Genomic DNA, 15,475 nt, shown 5'->3' with positions numbered 1-15,475 from the left:
TTGTTGTACTTCGTTCAGTTACGTATTGTTAATAATTTTTGGTATGTTACTTTCGAAGAAAAATATTGAAGATTATTTATAGGTTAAAAACATTATTTTCCAAAGATGTCTAACTGAAAAGGAGACAAAACTAGCCATGTATTTTTTAAAATATTCTGGTGATGCAAATTTCTGCGAGTTTTGCGTTAGATCTACGGCTTGTGTTTGAAAACAACGATGTTATTAATGGTTTTGGGTACCTATAGAAACGGCGTACAGTACGTCTATCTGTTCTGTAGCTACGAGGTATCCGTGAGGGGGGAAACGATATTCTCGATGTTTTTCGTAAAAGAATTAGACGACGCGTCCCATCAATAAAATTCGACAAATTTGCAGAGTAGCCAATAAAATGAGGTGGGCGGAGCGATTTGCGGTGACGTTACTCGTCAAGTCGACGTATAAAATAAAAGTTTTTGTCCGCATTCCTTTCATAGACACAGATCCAGCAGACGTACTTTACTAAATATACATGTAGGTATATCATTTTAATTAAAATACATAGATTAAAACTTTGCTGAAATTATTTTTAGTTTTCTAATTTAAATTAAAATTTATTAGGGAAGTAACTGTGGCAACGCTGCTTCAGGAAGACTGATTTTTCAACTTATATGTTTAACAGTGTTGCTGCGCGGTGTTTGTGAACTTTGTGTTTTTCAAAGTAATTTTACTGAAAGTAATTTATAGAAAACTATTTAAATCTTTATAAAGAGTATACCATTAATTAAATATAACACCATTATTTCGCCATATACTAATGAATGACATACTTAATTGTGTTCGTTAATAGAATTATTATAAATAAATGTGGATTTTAGAGTCAGTTGTTGTTATAGAAATAAGCATTTATTAAAATATCATTTTTAAGGTGTTACTTTTATCCACACTGTCTAATGCCATACAAAATTCGCGTTTAGCTAAAATACTCCGTGTGTCATCTTGGTGAACAACCCTGTATATATATATATATATATATATATATATATATATATAATAATTATATATAATAATATTATAAATCAAAGATTTAAATTTTAAAAAAATTAAAAATGGCACGCCACTTGTAAACCGAAAAGACAGAACAGCGTTGTCATATTTATACACTCATCTCTTTTAACTTACAAAAGTGTTAAAAGTATGTATCGTTGTAAACAAATGGTGTTTTATGAATGGAGTATTGTGTCTCTCCTTTAGTTAGATGTCTGTTATTTTCTAAGATACATTTCTTTTTTTTTTTTTGATATGTATACTTTAATTTTTATAAAACAAAAAAATTGATTTTTTAAAAAGCAATATGAACATGGTGCCTTTTTGTGTATAAGGTGTGTTTTGAAATTAGTAATGTACACTTGCAAGAAAATATAGACTGTTATAGGAACAAAATTGTTGCGTAATTATACATAAAATTTTTCGTATTTTTTTATTGAAAATATTTCAGGAAACTGTCAATGTATTCATTATAATAAATAAAATCGTTTCTTTTTGGTAAATTATTTTATTTTCTACCAGGAAAATAACTTTGATATTATGTAAAGTTTTTTTTTTTTTTTTTTTTTTTTTTTTTTTTTTTTTTTTTTTTTTTTTTTTTTTTTTCTTTAATTTTTTTCCGTGCATTATAAACCAGAGTTATAAACATAAGAACATCCCCCCTTTAGAACTTCGTCTATGATGTTAAGAAATGAGAGTAAATAAAGCGCCTCTCGTGTTTGTTCGCACACTAAAAATTTCAATTAATGCCTGTATATATTTTTAATTGTAAAAGTATTATATTACATTTTAAATGGAACATATTACATAACAATAATGTCAATTACAGGATTACAAGCTTGTTTTCTAATATTTTTTTAAATACAAAACATTTTTTTTTATAAAATTTCAATATATGTATATTTGTCGTAGGTATGAAAAAGTAAAATATAAAATGGACAAGAGCAACTTACTTACATTGAATAAAACTTCCACTTTTAGTTTTGCAATCCAAACACAATGTTCTATTTCACAAAATAAAATATCCAAACAACACTAAAATCACTGAAATTTCCGCGGCTGACAAGCGAAAACTGAAAATATAAGCAGCACTTTTTCTTTTGGACCTGCATATCAACATTACGCTTTCAATACTATTATGTTTTGTTATTGAAATAATATAAAATATCTAATTATAACTTGTAAATTTTAATATTTTAACATGATTTTTTAACTTCTTCTGACAATAACTAACTTTTGTTATCAAGATGACATTTTAGACGGCAACTGACATATATGTCATAATATTTTGAATTTTAAATATGTATATAATATAATTTAAATTAATATAATGCAACTTTTATACTAAGGAAAATATTTATACATTCACAAAATACAACAAAGATCTAATAATATAGTTTAGAAAACAATGAATATTGAAAGTGCGACCTCTTGTGAAAGTTAAAGGTACTACTTGTTCTTAACTTTTTAGAAGAAGTTACATTTCAATTGGAGTAAGTATATCTAAGTTTTGTTTAAACGTTATTTAACAATAACTAACTCCTTTAGTATTTTCTATTCAGTTATTTAATGGTATAACAATTGTTATTTCCCTTCAGTATCTTAGAAATGTAAGTCACACCTTTTCTTTGTTAACTATCACTGATTTCTTTGTTATCTATTACTGACGTCAGTGATAGTTATAGTCTGCCCAACGATAGGACACATGACAATGACAGTTGTGTCTGTCATTTTTGTTCACAGGTAAACTGTATTTTTCTGTCATTTTTGGATATCGTCTGTCAAAATCCTTGAATAAAAGATTAAGAAAGGGTATATCAAAAATCTTAGATTCAACGCAACGGGCTTCTAAAATGGGCAAAACGTGTAAAAATATGATGTAGTGTAGTTATTAGTGTAAATGTTGGTAGTTATTAAAATTGTTATAAAATATATAATTCTAATAAAAATAGATAAGTTATAATTATTTATTAACACAAACATCGATACGCTACTGAAGCGTAAAGTCAAATTGACATTATCTAAATTCTTATGCCACAAGTTCCTTCAAAATTTACTACTGCTAAGAAACAACTATCAGTAGTAGAATAAATGAAATAACTTTGAAAATAAAGCTCAGTAAAACTTCACGAAAATTTCAAATCAAAATTCCCAGATGTGTCAAATGAATCGTCACACTGAACTGTCAAGTTCAACCAATCTTTTTATTCAAAGATCCAAATCTTCCCTGACTTTTTGGACAGAATTTAATAAACGGACAAGTATATAACTCCACACGAAAACTAAAACTTTTAAAATAATTTTAATTTACTTAAAAATTACAACCCTTAACTGCATTTGTTTACAATCATACGGTGCCCAAACAGACCCGCTAAAGCTCCTACTCTTACAAAAAACGCCTAGACCTTTCTCGCTTATAGAAAAAACTTGAGGACTGCGCAGTATTAATCAACAAACACGGAAAAAACTGTATAGCTAGCAAAAGCAAGCGTTTGTCGAAATGGCAACGCGCGGAACAGACCTACGTTTAGTTTACTTCGCAACAGCCGCGGACAGATGGCGCCGGTTCAGTTCATTTCGGTGCTGGCCAAAGGCACGCCCACCAGGGAGACTGTCAAGTTTTTGACGTGCGTTTGCCAGGTCGAGCTGAGCTGGAAGAATTTGACGCCTGCAAACTCCACACCGTCGATATAAAGCTGTAAAGAAAACATTACATAACTTCAAAAAATCTAAAAACAGTAGAGTCTATCGTTGTATAGTGTTCCTCAAATTACAAAAACTCTTGCTTTTGACGTAATAGTATAAACGTCAAATTATTTATCAACCTTTTCATAGTCTTAGTTTAATGTTTTTTTTCTATAATAATTATTAATAATGAGCACTGATAAAAGATTAAATTTAACGTTCCTAATTTTAAATTTGTCTATGAATTTATAAATGCAGAACTATGTAGAATGTGGATAACATGGGAGGTTGCAACACTGCAAGGGTTTAGATACACCGTAGAGAAATCTCAGGTGAATAAACAAGTGGCACTAAAAGTTTTTCAAATTTCCCGGAAAATGTCAAGAAAAATTTTTAAATTTTCAACATTTTTTTTTCGCAAAAACCTCATAGGCGTGTTTCACAGGGGGTTGAACTATACTACCAGTTAAAATATTTGCACTTATTTCTAGGACACCCTGTATATTAATAAATAATTCATTTTGTTTCTTAAAATATTTAGATTAAAAGAAAATATGTAAAAGATCAGCAACGCTGTGCACTGGTCAAGCTTAGCCACGTGACTAAAAGTTTATTCGGTATGATCTATAGTCGGCTGGGTTAAAAAATATCGATTTTTATTGACGTACCTCTCATAGGGACAGTATGCGAAGCCCTGGCAGAGCATATCAACCTGGACACGCCTTCGACACTCTGACTCCGAGGTTCAGAGTCTTTTTCCTTCTCTTTCTTCTTGCCCAGCCTCATAACTAGAATCAAAATATACAGGAATAAATTTAATTCCCCGCCTAGAGTAGTATTAACTTACTTTTCTGTTTTTTCTCTTTACTGGCCATGTGCATATTGACGCACAGGCCAGCATTACTGCTCGGCGACGCTTGCAAGCCCCTGAAAACTCCCTTCAGTGACGTCTTACCGTCCTGCTTAGTTTTGTCTTTGTCAGTCTGTCACAGAGAAGAAAAATATATTCCGGCGACCTCTAAGTCTCCATTCTAAATCTAACTCGAAAAGTAACTGTTTTGGAAGCCTCTTTCAAAAATTCACAAGTCCTGGCATAATGTCCTTCCAGATTTGTACACACAGCAGAAAGTCAACCATTAATTAAAGCAAGAAAACACGAAATAACCACGCAAAAGGGCGCTGAACTATGATTATACGCACCATATTTAGTATACTGGACTTACCTTTATGAGGTTTTCATTGAACTTGGGCATCTGCCAATAGTCGATCTGTAATTCTAACGGTTCCCATGGAGATTCCCTCACTTGAACGTTTGGGGAGGAGGGCGGGGTTAGTGAGGGAGCGGGGGGACTGGAACAGATGTCGTCCATATCCACAGATACTGAGAGAACGTGGTCTGCAGGACCAACTCTTACTTCCTACCAGAGATAAAAAATATTTTTTTTATTCTTTGAAAAATAAAATAAACTACTTTAAAATTAAAATGACAGACACATTGTCAAGGATTTTGTCGTTGGACACACTATATGTTACTTAGTTTTTAATTCCTTTTGTATTACAGTTGTTTTATTAAATAGTTACAAGAGAGTTTTTCTTATTTTGATTATCAAAAATTATAAAAAAAAAACAGTGTGTGCACTTGAAATGAAACTTCTTACTAACAGCTATTAAATTGAAGAATTTGAAGAACATGTTTGAAAAAGCAACATAAATAATGCTATTTTCATATAAATATTATTTTCAATTTATTTTTGTAATTTGTACATTTTTTGTTTCGTTAATAGCTTGCAAATTTTGTAGAATACCAGCCAAAATACACACTTTTATACAAATGTCTAATAATGTTAACGCTTTTTTTAACGAAAAATTTTTGAACCTAACCAACAATTCGTATTTATAGTGGTTTACAGTCATTTTGTTAAATTATGTGAATATTCTCGTCGATTATTGGTTTAAAATAAATATGACAATGTCCTCCAGTGAAAATGCGAGTTGCTTAACTCTAATAATCCTAATTCTGAACTAGCAAATGAGCTAGATGCTTTACCTAGACCGTTATTCAGAAGCTACAAACCTATAGATGAAAATATGCATGAAAATTTACTTCCTAGCACACAACCAGATGATATTTGTTTATAACATGTTTTATAAACAAACATTTTAAAACAAGTAATGGTATAACACAATTAAAACACTTGATTTTGAGCAAAATATTTAACACATAACAACACTGTTTAATGAAGACAATAAAGAGATGAATACTTACATTAATAAATGGAATGAATAACTGACTAGTCTCGTCGTAACATGTCAACATAGCTTCGCCAATAGGAAGTTGAGCCAGAGGAGCAGTGATAGGGACAGAAGTATATCTAACTAATCTGAATAAGATAATAAAAGTCAGTATATAATTCTATGGTAATCGCAAAATAATTTTCGATGCACATGATCAACCTTGAGTGACTTTAAGGATTCATAGTTTTAGAGATGTCGATTTTCGAAAGAAATCAGTACATGTATATTATTTCGTATATTTTTCATTTTATTGATTATATGGAAAGCACTGTTCATTAAAACGTTGTATCCTATGTTATAGGGTTTGTGTCTCTCTACAATTTCCTGTCTCACAATGTACCGTTTGTGTCCAGGAAGGGTTCATAGTTTCGTAGATGTCGATTTTCGAAAGAAATCAGTACATATATATTATTTCGTATATTTTTCATTTTATTGATTTTATGGAAAGCACTGTTCATTAAAATGTTGCATCCTATGTTATAGGGCTTGTTTCTCTCTACAAGTCTCTGATGGCGCTGCCAGATTGTGATGGATTTATGAGATGAATCTTAATTTAAAATTGACAAACAATATATTTATTACCTATATAATATTACCTATAAGATTTTTACGTTTTATGTTTAATTTAATAACTAATAATTTAGTAATTAATTTATTAACTTATTTTACTTATTACATATTGGCAAAAAGATCTTTATTCTCACGTTCTCGTTCAAAATAGTTTATTAGGGAAGCTACCTCTTTGCTTTGACTGTTTTTTTTTATTAAATGCTTCAAACAAATTTCAAAAAATACAATACAAAAACTCGAAAAATAAGTTCTTAAAAGAGAATTTGTGCTTAAAAGTACGATTAAAAAAGACTATGAAAACAGGCAAAAAACGAGAATTACTCATAAAGATTCAACAACGCGATATTATCCAAAATAATGACTGACATTAGGATAATTGTCAAATAATAAACGACAACGTTGCTGACCACGGCGCAATGTGACCAACATAGCGATAATAAAATTCGGTTTAAACTAAATTTCGCAGCTTTAATCTAAATAAAATATCTGTTACAATCATTTGCTCTATAAAGTAAAATGGAGAGCTGCTCGGAATCTTAAATTATACAACAAATTTAAACATTTTTGCCAAAATTTCATTTCGTCAGGTTTACAGACTTTAGTGTCAATGTCGATATGGTTGATGACGTGCATCGGAAAATGTTTTGCGATTACCGTATGTAGTGTATTACCTGGGTATTTTATTTCAAGAACAACAAAAAACACTTGAATAAACATATAAAAAACTTTAAAACCCCTACAGATTTATTTATTTCTCTCATACTATAAACATAATTGAACTAACCTTTGAGCAATATCGTCTCCCTTTGGATCGTTCTCCGCAGGGAACAAAGTCATATAGCCGCTGTCCAGCGTTGCCAAATGGCGCGACACGCCGCTGTTACCGAGCGGAACGACAAAGAGCCGCGTGTACGACAGCCAATCGGATGGTTTGCTGCTCAGCATCTCGACGTAGGGGCGTACGAACCATCCGGTTAGGACATCGCCACCGACTAGCACGATTTTGAGGGGTGTGCTGGGTTTAGCGCAGCTATTACAGCTAAAATTAGAGGAAAAAATATTATTTTAATTACGTAGTGGCAAAGAGACCGATAGCCACGTCAAAAATCTAATCTAATGATAATAATAAAAAATTTTAATCTGCTTTAAAACTTACTATTTCTGTATTTTCGAAAACACGGCCGTTAAGACTGCTTTCACCTCGACAGAGGACGTTGGATGGAACACTTTGTACGTCTGGAATGAGCTTAACCTATTGGTAATGGTGGCGGCCATCGCCTCGGGTCCTGATATCAATACTACGCAGTCTGGAAGCAGGTTCTCCTCGACGGGCAGCAGTCTGGATATTTGTTCCATGAAACCTTTTCTTACCTATAGCAGGGTTGAATAAGAAACATGCGATTTTTTTTTGGTTTAAAATAGTTTTTATTGTTTTTTTTAGATTGAGGTGATTACTTTGTTTTTTATTCCCCTTTTATATTACGATTTTTGTTTTTATTGAATAATTGAAAGAAATTTTTTCATGCGTCTGATTGGTCATAGCCTTTTTGCGCCACTTTTCATCCAGAGAAATTTCATTCGGAGAAAGATCGTACAATAACGGACATTTTGACAAGTTTAATCTAACCTTATTAAAAATATAATAATACTAGAGCTACTACCGATGAGAAAACGAGAATTTTACGAAAGCTGGTTCTTTAACATATCTTTTGCTATGCTCTCCTGACCAAAGTGCGGAACGTCTGGCTGCCGATAGACTAATGCGCATCACATGTGTACAGGGTATCCCATTTCGTGTGCTTTATGGGATTTCTCATTTATAAGTAGACATATAATGATGCGATTTTCACATTATTTTGCTACTTTCTTATAAAACTAAATACGCTACACATAGGTTTGTCCTAGCCTCCTTAGTTCCTAAAATACAGGACGAATTTGTGATGCGCAGTAGTGAACGCAATGTCTACCGGCAGCCAGACGATCCACACTCTGTTCAGGAGAGCATAGCAAAAGATATATTAGAGAACGAGCATTCTTAAAATTCTCTCTCGAAAACGTTACTAGCTTTTAGACTATAAGTAAAACAGCGAAATCGTTACGGAAATTAAAATATAAAATGACATTAATCGCAAGCAAATCGTATATCCTATGAACGGAGGCATGAAAATGCAATAAATTTAAAAACTGCGTAATTTTCTAACCAATGAAAGTCTTTAAATTCAACCAATAAAATTAATATGGCATCATCGTACCGTCGGACAACGGATGCATGAAAATCAAGCTTTACTTTTAGAAAAATCCACAAAATTTCAAAACAAATTCAAATGTGTCAATTAAAATGTCAAACACAACTGTCAAGAATGAAGATTACTCTTTGAATAAGAAGACTAAGGAAGGAGCATATCAAAAATCTTAGGTACACCGCGATGGGCCTCAAATATGGCCGATTTAAATTCCGGTTTATCAGTGTCGTTCTAATTTTATTTAAAAAATGTAAAACTATGATGTAGGGTAGACGTGGGGTAGACTCAATAATTTGTTGTTTTATTTTACGTTGTGAATAAATGTTGGTAGTTATTAAAATTGTTATAAAAATATATAATTCTAATAAAAATAGATAAGTTATATAAGTATTTATTACCACAAACATCCGATACGCTACTGAAGCAGGTAAGTCAAATTAACGTATCTAAATTCTTTGACATCTAATCTTTGACAAGTAATAAATAAAAGCTAAAATGCAAGAAAAATATATAATTTAGTTAATTTAAGTGAATTTCATAAATGATCGGTTTACTACATGTATGTATATTACATAGTCACTTACTAGCGAAAAGTTGTTCCATTATTTCACTCAATATTTGCCGAGATCTACCGCACGCTACAGAACCAACTATTTTAGAGTCTTTTTCGATAAATCGCGATAGTGTCACTGTTAATTTAAGTGCTGCCACAATTTCCATCTAGATTTACTACCTTTATACAACTATCAGTAGTAGAATAAATAATAAATAACATAAAATAAGCTCCGTAAAGACTGACAAATCCACAAAATTTCAAATCAAATTCAAATGTGTCAAATGAATCGTCAAACAGAACTGTCAAGGATCCCCACCCTAGAGAGCTTTTATGGCGCTTTTTCCGCCCACCATGCATGAATACATGGATAGCATTATGCTCCTTCCTTAGTCTTCTTATTCAAAGGGATTACTAAGGCTCCGCGCGCACTGCATCGGATCGGACCGACCAGCAAAAGCGACTGCGACCATCGTACATATAGACGGCGTCGGCGTCCACTAAAACATTTCGGCCTGTAGAGGCCAGATTCCTACCTCTACCTATCTACGATAGTCAAGTCACCGCCTTCGCCGTTTCTAGCCGGACTGGTACCGATTCAGTGCGCGTACACCTTAAGGGTGTATTCCGTTGCTTACCTTGGTTATGGTTTTATGTTCCGTTTCTATGGGTTTCCTGAAAGTTTTCTTATTACGGAACACAGTTCCTGAAAAATTCGGTTATAACTGTCACCAAATTAACCAGCGCGAGAAGGCTGGTTTTTCTGGTTTTGTTTGTCAATCAATGTCATTTATGTGACAGAAATCAAGCAAATATTGGAAGTTCGAATGAAATTCTCATTTAATTTCTAAAACTTGTAATAATATTTTGTATTTACATCCAAAAGCAATGGAGGTAGGCAGTAAAGGTAAATAAATTTCATTAACTAAATAGAATTACTTTTTAGGACCATTTAAACTTATCATGCAGTCATTGTTTCTTAAAGTCAGGAATATTTAAAGAAAATATGAAAAACAAGACAACAAGTAATCGTGAGTGTTTTGTAAGCTATAAAAATATAAATATTGATTAGATCTGTTTATTTATTATTGATCTGTTTTAATATTGGCCCAGCAAATCTTCACTTGAGCTGTCTAACGAGTTTAACAGTTTATTAATAAAGTACCGTATGATCGAAAAAAAACGGCGTCCAGTTGGCCGGGAAATGAGCATCAATGACATTTCCCATATAAATTTACATATAAAATGACAGCGATCTTCATTCCATAGCCATCGCTGACGCCGTTTTTTCTCGATCATACGGTACTTTTCAATATTAAACTCAATTGAAAAGAAGAAGCAAACGTAAAAGCAGAGAATAGGTACATTAAAAATGCATAAAAGATAAATTTTATACTAGAGGTATTGAAATTTAGAAAACGTCAACATTTGACGTTTCCAGTATTTTACCAAACCGTTCCGTATCAAACCAATGTTTTTCAGGAACCGCCCTTTACCAGTCTGGTTGGCCTGATTTTGCAACGGAATACACCCTAATAATGTCGATTCCATTTGTGCATGAATACCATTAATAGCATTATACTCCTTCCCTATTTTTTTATTCAAAGCAATTGGCTGTTCAATCTGTAACCATAATATGTTTAGGAGTGACGTAAACAATACTTACAGTGATTTCTGGAACAGGTACATCCGAACTGACGCTCAGCGAGTTTTTCTTTTTAGCCGAAGACGCCGAAGTCCTAAACAACTTCGATTTTTTCTCGCTGATTTCCTGCATTATGTTGCTAAATTCACTTTCGCCCTATTAGAAACACACAGAAAAACGATGAGTACCGAATAAACACGATGAAACCCGATCTTACAGTCTGTTTTCTCGACCCAGCTGACTGTTCTCTTGGAGGTGATCCTGTCTGAGGGTCGCTCTGCCCTTCTGGGTCGGTAAAACAAACATCTGCATTACCGTCACTACCCGAAGCTGTTTTCTCCTCTCCCACCTAAGAAACGGGAGAATTATCTTCTTATACAGGGTGGTCCGAACTGTATTCCGGAAACTTCGACAGCATATTCTAAAGTTCTAAAATGCTTAGTTTCGGAGATACAGGGTGTAGAAGTTTCATTTTTATTTCGATTTTTTCCAAATAATTTCTGAAGTAACGTCAATATTTGGATGAAAATTGGTGTGTGGGAGTTTTTTGACACGAGCAATTTGATTTTGATGTTGATATGCCCCCTACTTGTAGAGGGCGCTACCTACATATTTTTTAACTGTTTCGAAGAGTAATAACTTTTCGTCCGTACCTGTATAAAACTACTGAGTAAAAAAATATACATTTACGACATTTTTTCCATAAAAAAGGCCTCTTGGTAAAAATCGCTACGAGTAATGTTTGTGGAGATATTTGGAATCGAAATTATCAATATCTGTCATTATTGACATAAATTAAACATGTTGATTAAATAGTTATTAGACTGATATCATAAAATTGAAATGTTTTTGTGCCAAAAATTCAACAGAAACTGTTTTATCATCATTTTTTGCAGCAAAATTTATGATTAATTTAAAATAAAAATTTTCCAAATTTATTATTTCAGTCAAATAACTATCTACTCAACGTGTTTATTTTTTGTCAATATACAGGGTGTCTCAGATTTTAATCGGGAAAATTTAATAGACGATAGAACTTGCAAAAATAAAACAAAAGTTCCTTATCAACTTGTAGTTAAAGCTTCCTTTTGAGATACAAGAGTACCATTAGAATACTAATTATAATAGTAATTACCAATTAGAATTTTTTTTTTTGCAAGAAGTAAGCAAGATAGACACAAAAGTCAGGAGACAAAAATAATATTTTTAATTACTAGATCCAAAATAATATTAAACTTTTTAAAAAGCAGTGGCGTGCCTATTTTCCTTTAAAATAATTTAACAGTGACAATAATTTAACAGACCGCCCCTGGCCATTAAACTGAAATCTAATTACATCAAATTAGGTCCCATAGTAAGTATTATAAACGGGTCAAGTTATATCAAATTCGATTAAATAGTTTTCAAATATCTTATTTTTTTTTTTCTTTTTTAAGTAACTTTAACACCCTGTATCTCGAAAGGCTTGAAATCTTACAAGTTGATATGAACTTTTGTTTTATTTTTGCAAAGTTCTATCGTCTATTAAATATTCCCGATTAAAATCTGAGACACCCTGTATAATTAACATGTATTGACTATTTCCATTCTAAATATCTTGAGAACGGTTGCTCGTAGCGATTTTTACCAAGAGACAGTTTTTACGTAAAAAAGCACGGAAATGTATATTTTTTCACTCAGTAACTTTATACAGGTACGGACAAAAAGTTATTACTCTTCAAAACAGTTAAAACACATGTAGGTGTGGCGCCACCTACAAGTAGGAGTCATATTGGCATCAAATTGTCAAAAAACTCCCAGGCATCAATTTTCATCCAAAATATTGACGTTACTTCAGAAATTATTTGGAAAAAATCGTAATAAAAATGACACTTCTACACCCTGTGTCTCCGAAACTAAGCATTTTAGAACATACATTTATTCGTTTGCCTTTTTAATCTGGGAATATGCTATCGAGATTTCCGGAATACAGTTCAATGGACCACCCTGTATAATATTCAGTTTAACTGACTATGAACAGAATTTCACACAAAACTGATGAATAAGTTTTCAACACAACAATCAGAAATTACACATTTTTGCAAAAATTTAATAGGTGTACTTCCGGGATCAAAATATACTACCATCAGTTACATACTTGCACTTTTTTGGCAGACCCCACCCTGTATAAATATATTAAACCTTTTAAATTTTTGTTCTTAAAAATTAATGAAATATGCTCAAGAAAATACATACTCCACGTTGTTCCTTCTTGAAAATGACAAATTACCTATACACTGAACAAATAAAAAGAAACGTACCCTGTCAGCTTCGATATAAGGTAGATTATTCGAATCCAACAGACTCTTGCTGCTGCTGAAAAAAGGGCGTAGACTAGGCTTGGGAGTGCTGGATATCGACATGGTGTCCTGTTCGTTTCCCGAATCCTCCTCGCAGCTCAGCGATCCTAGCTCGTGGAACAGAGCCTGGATATCGCTAGGGTTGTCCAAGTCAGCACCCCGGCCTCCTAGATGATTAAAATAAGAGTCTGAGTATTGAAAAGGCCATATTTCAATACATCATGACCATGCAATCATGAGGTCCAACCAAACCCTAGAGTCCTCTTTCCGTTGATTATACATGAATACATGGCCTATACTGCCTTAAATAATAATCTTTATATTCAAAGCAAAGTAGAATTCTTTAATTTATTTTAAGTTAGTTAAAACAAAGTTATAGCAACAGGAACCTGATATCGCACATAACATAAAATTTATTCACTAATTTTTTATTGCATACTTGTGTAAGTTGAATGATTGCATAATAAAATTAAGAACTGTACAAATAATATGGGTAATAGAAATAATATTACAAATTTGGAACACCTACTTTTATGCCTTTTTTAATCTTGCTTACTTGAAATTACATTTATATTATGGGGAAATACAAAATTTTTGTTTTAAATTCAATGGACAGATAAGAATCAATAATAATAAAATTATATTCAATGAATAAATAGAAATATTGAATGAAAGAAAATTAAAAATGATTACCTTCTGAATCTGGAACCCTGAAGCGTTTCAGCAAAGAGACGAAACGTTGCTTCAGGTTGTGCCTGGTATGTGGATGCTTCGTTCTGATTGGTTCGCTGTCAGACAGGTCGCCTGCTTCCTCTTCGCCAGAAGATATTTCGTCATCATCATCACTGAAAAACGAAGAAAAATATACTGTTCACTCTGTTTTTGAAAAAATTTACAATCTTAATATTTCAGTTCTAACGCTTAACAGGGACTTCAAATAGGTCAAGGCAGCTGTCAATTATCAGTAGTGGTGTTTTACAAAAGCCGCTGTTTGTATATTTTCTTCCAGTAGCAAAAATACCGAGACTTCTTTTCAAGATATAAAATTATGCTAATAATAATATACTAGATTTTGTAATACCCTGTATAAATGGAAGTATACAATACAAAACAGAGTGTACCTGTTTCAATTTTTAAGTAACTACATATAAATAAATAACTATATAACTTTTTTTCGTCGGATGTAAAAAGGTTCATTATATTGACCTATTTTTTATTTTAATTTCTCTATTTTCCCGTGAATCGTCAATTCCAGGAGAGAAACAATTTCGTGATCAACAAAATTCATCATTCATTACTCAATTACACAACAGCATAATTACCAGTATTAATTATTCCTTAATGTAGGCGTAACTCGCTCTTTCACTAGAATTTTGATATATTTTTTAATTGATTAAATCCTAGAGGCATAAAGAGAATATTATCATTTTTTGTTTAATTTACAATTTAAAAAATAAAAATAAATATATTTTTTGATCAAAAATCGATAATAATTATTATTCCAAGTTCAAAACCAAATCGCTTATAAAAATTGACTATAAAGTACCCTAATGCCAAAATTCCAAACACAGAGTGCTTTGATTAAGGCTTCCAGAGCTTCAGCATTTTCCATAAAATGGCGAGCAATTTGTTACAAAACCATATAAATTATATATCATGTAATCACAAAACTTCAAGTTGTTTCCATTATTGTAACTTGGAATTTTTAAATTATGTCTTTATTTTCGAGAAGATTTAGTTCAAATATAAGGAATATTTGTTGATGTTTGAAACCATCAAAATCTTAAAAATACAAAAAGGATTGTTTAAAAATGTGCTACAATACGGATATATTATAATCCTTTATCTTTAATTTCTTCCTTCATTTGTGTAAAATACCTAGCCAGTTTTACATAAAACGATAAATGCCGAAATGGACTCTTAATGGACTAAGAGTTGAAGATCTTCAAACTCCAAAGGAAATAATAATAAATTAGTCCTTTTGTTTACTAGCCAATGAGGAAACCAAAAAAATGTTTTTGGAATTGGTTAACATCTAAAGATTGATTAAAAAGTATCAATAATAAAAATGTTTGCTATAGAATAAAATAATATAGGTTTGCTTAGCAATACGTAACTTGCA

At 31.9% G+C, this 15,475-nt stretch overlaps 1 protein-coding gene across 1 annotated transcript in view; it reads right to left on the bottom strand.

Annotated features, from left to right (window-relative positions):
* Positions 1-3,555: 3,555 nt before the first annotated feature.
* The window catches only part of LOC115875140 (phosphofurin acidic cluster sorting protein 1-like), a gene marked incomplete at its 5' end in the record, with an annotated part of 17,729 nt that continues 5,809 nt past the window's right edge, over positions 3,556-15,475 (bottom strand). The window contains 11 exon segments of the mRNA XM_030890533.1: positions 3,556-3,719; positions 4,377-4,496; positions 4,556-4,691; positions 4,932-5,126; positions 5,975-6,089; positions 7,358-7,612; positions 7,730-7,944; positions 11,036-11,170; positions 11,232-11,363; positions 13,315-13,520; positions 14,047-14,198. Coding sequence (XP_030746393.1) covers positions 3,556-3,719; positions 4,377-4,496; positions 4,556-4,691; positions 4,932-5,126; positions 5,975-6,089; positions 7,358-7,612; positions 7,730-7,944; positions 11,036-11,170; positions 11,232-11,363; positions 13,315-13,520; positions 14,047-14,198 — 1,825 coding nt within the window.

This window comes from Sitophilus oryzae, unplaced genomic scaffold (genome assembly GCF_002938485.1).
Source record: "Sitophilus oryzae breed Bouriz unplaced genomic scaffold, Soryzae_2.0 scaffold_133_pilon_pilon, whole genome shotgun sequence".
Classification (NCBI taxonomy): domain Eukaryota; kingdom Metazoa; phylum Arthropoda; class Insecta; order Coleoptera; family Curculionidae; genus Sitophilus; species Sitophilus oryzae.
This window is presented reverse-complemented; position numbering and strand designations above follow the sequence as displayed.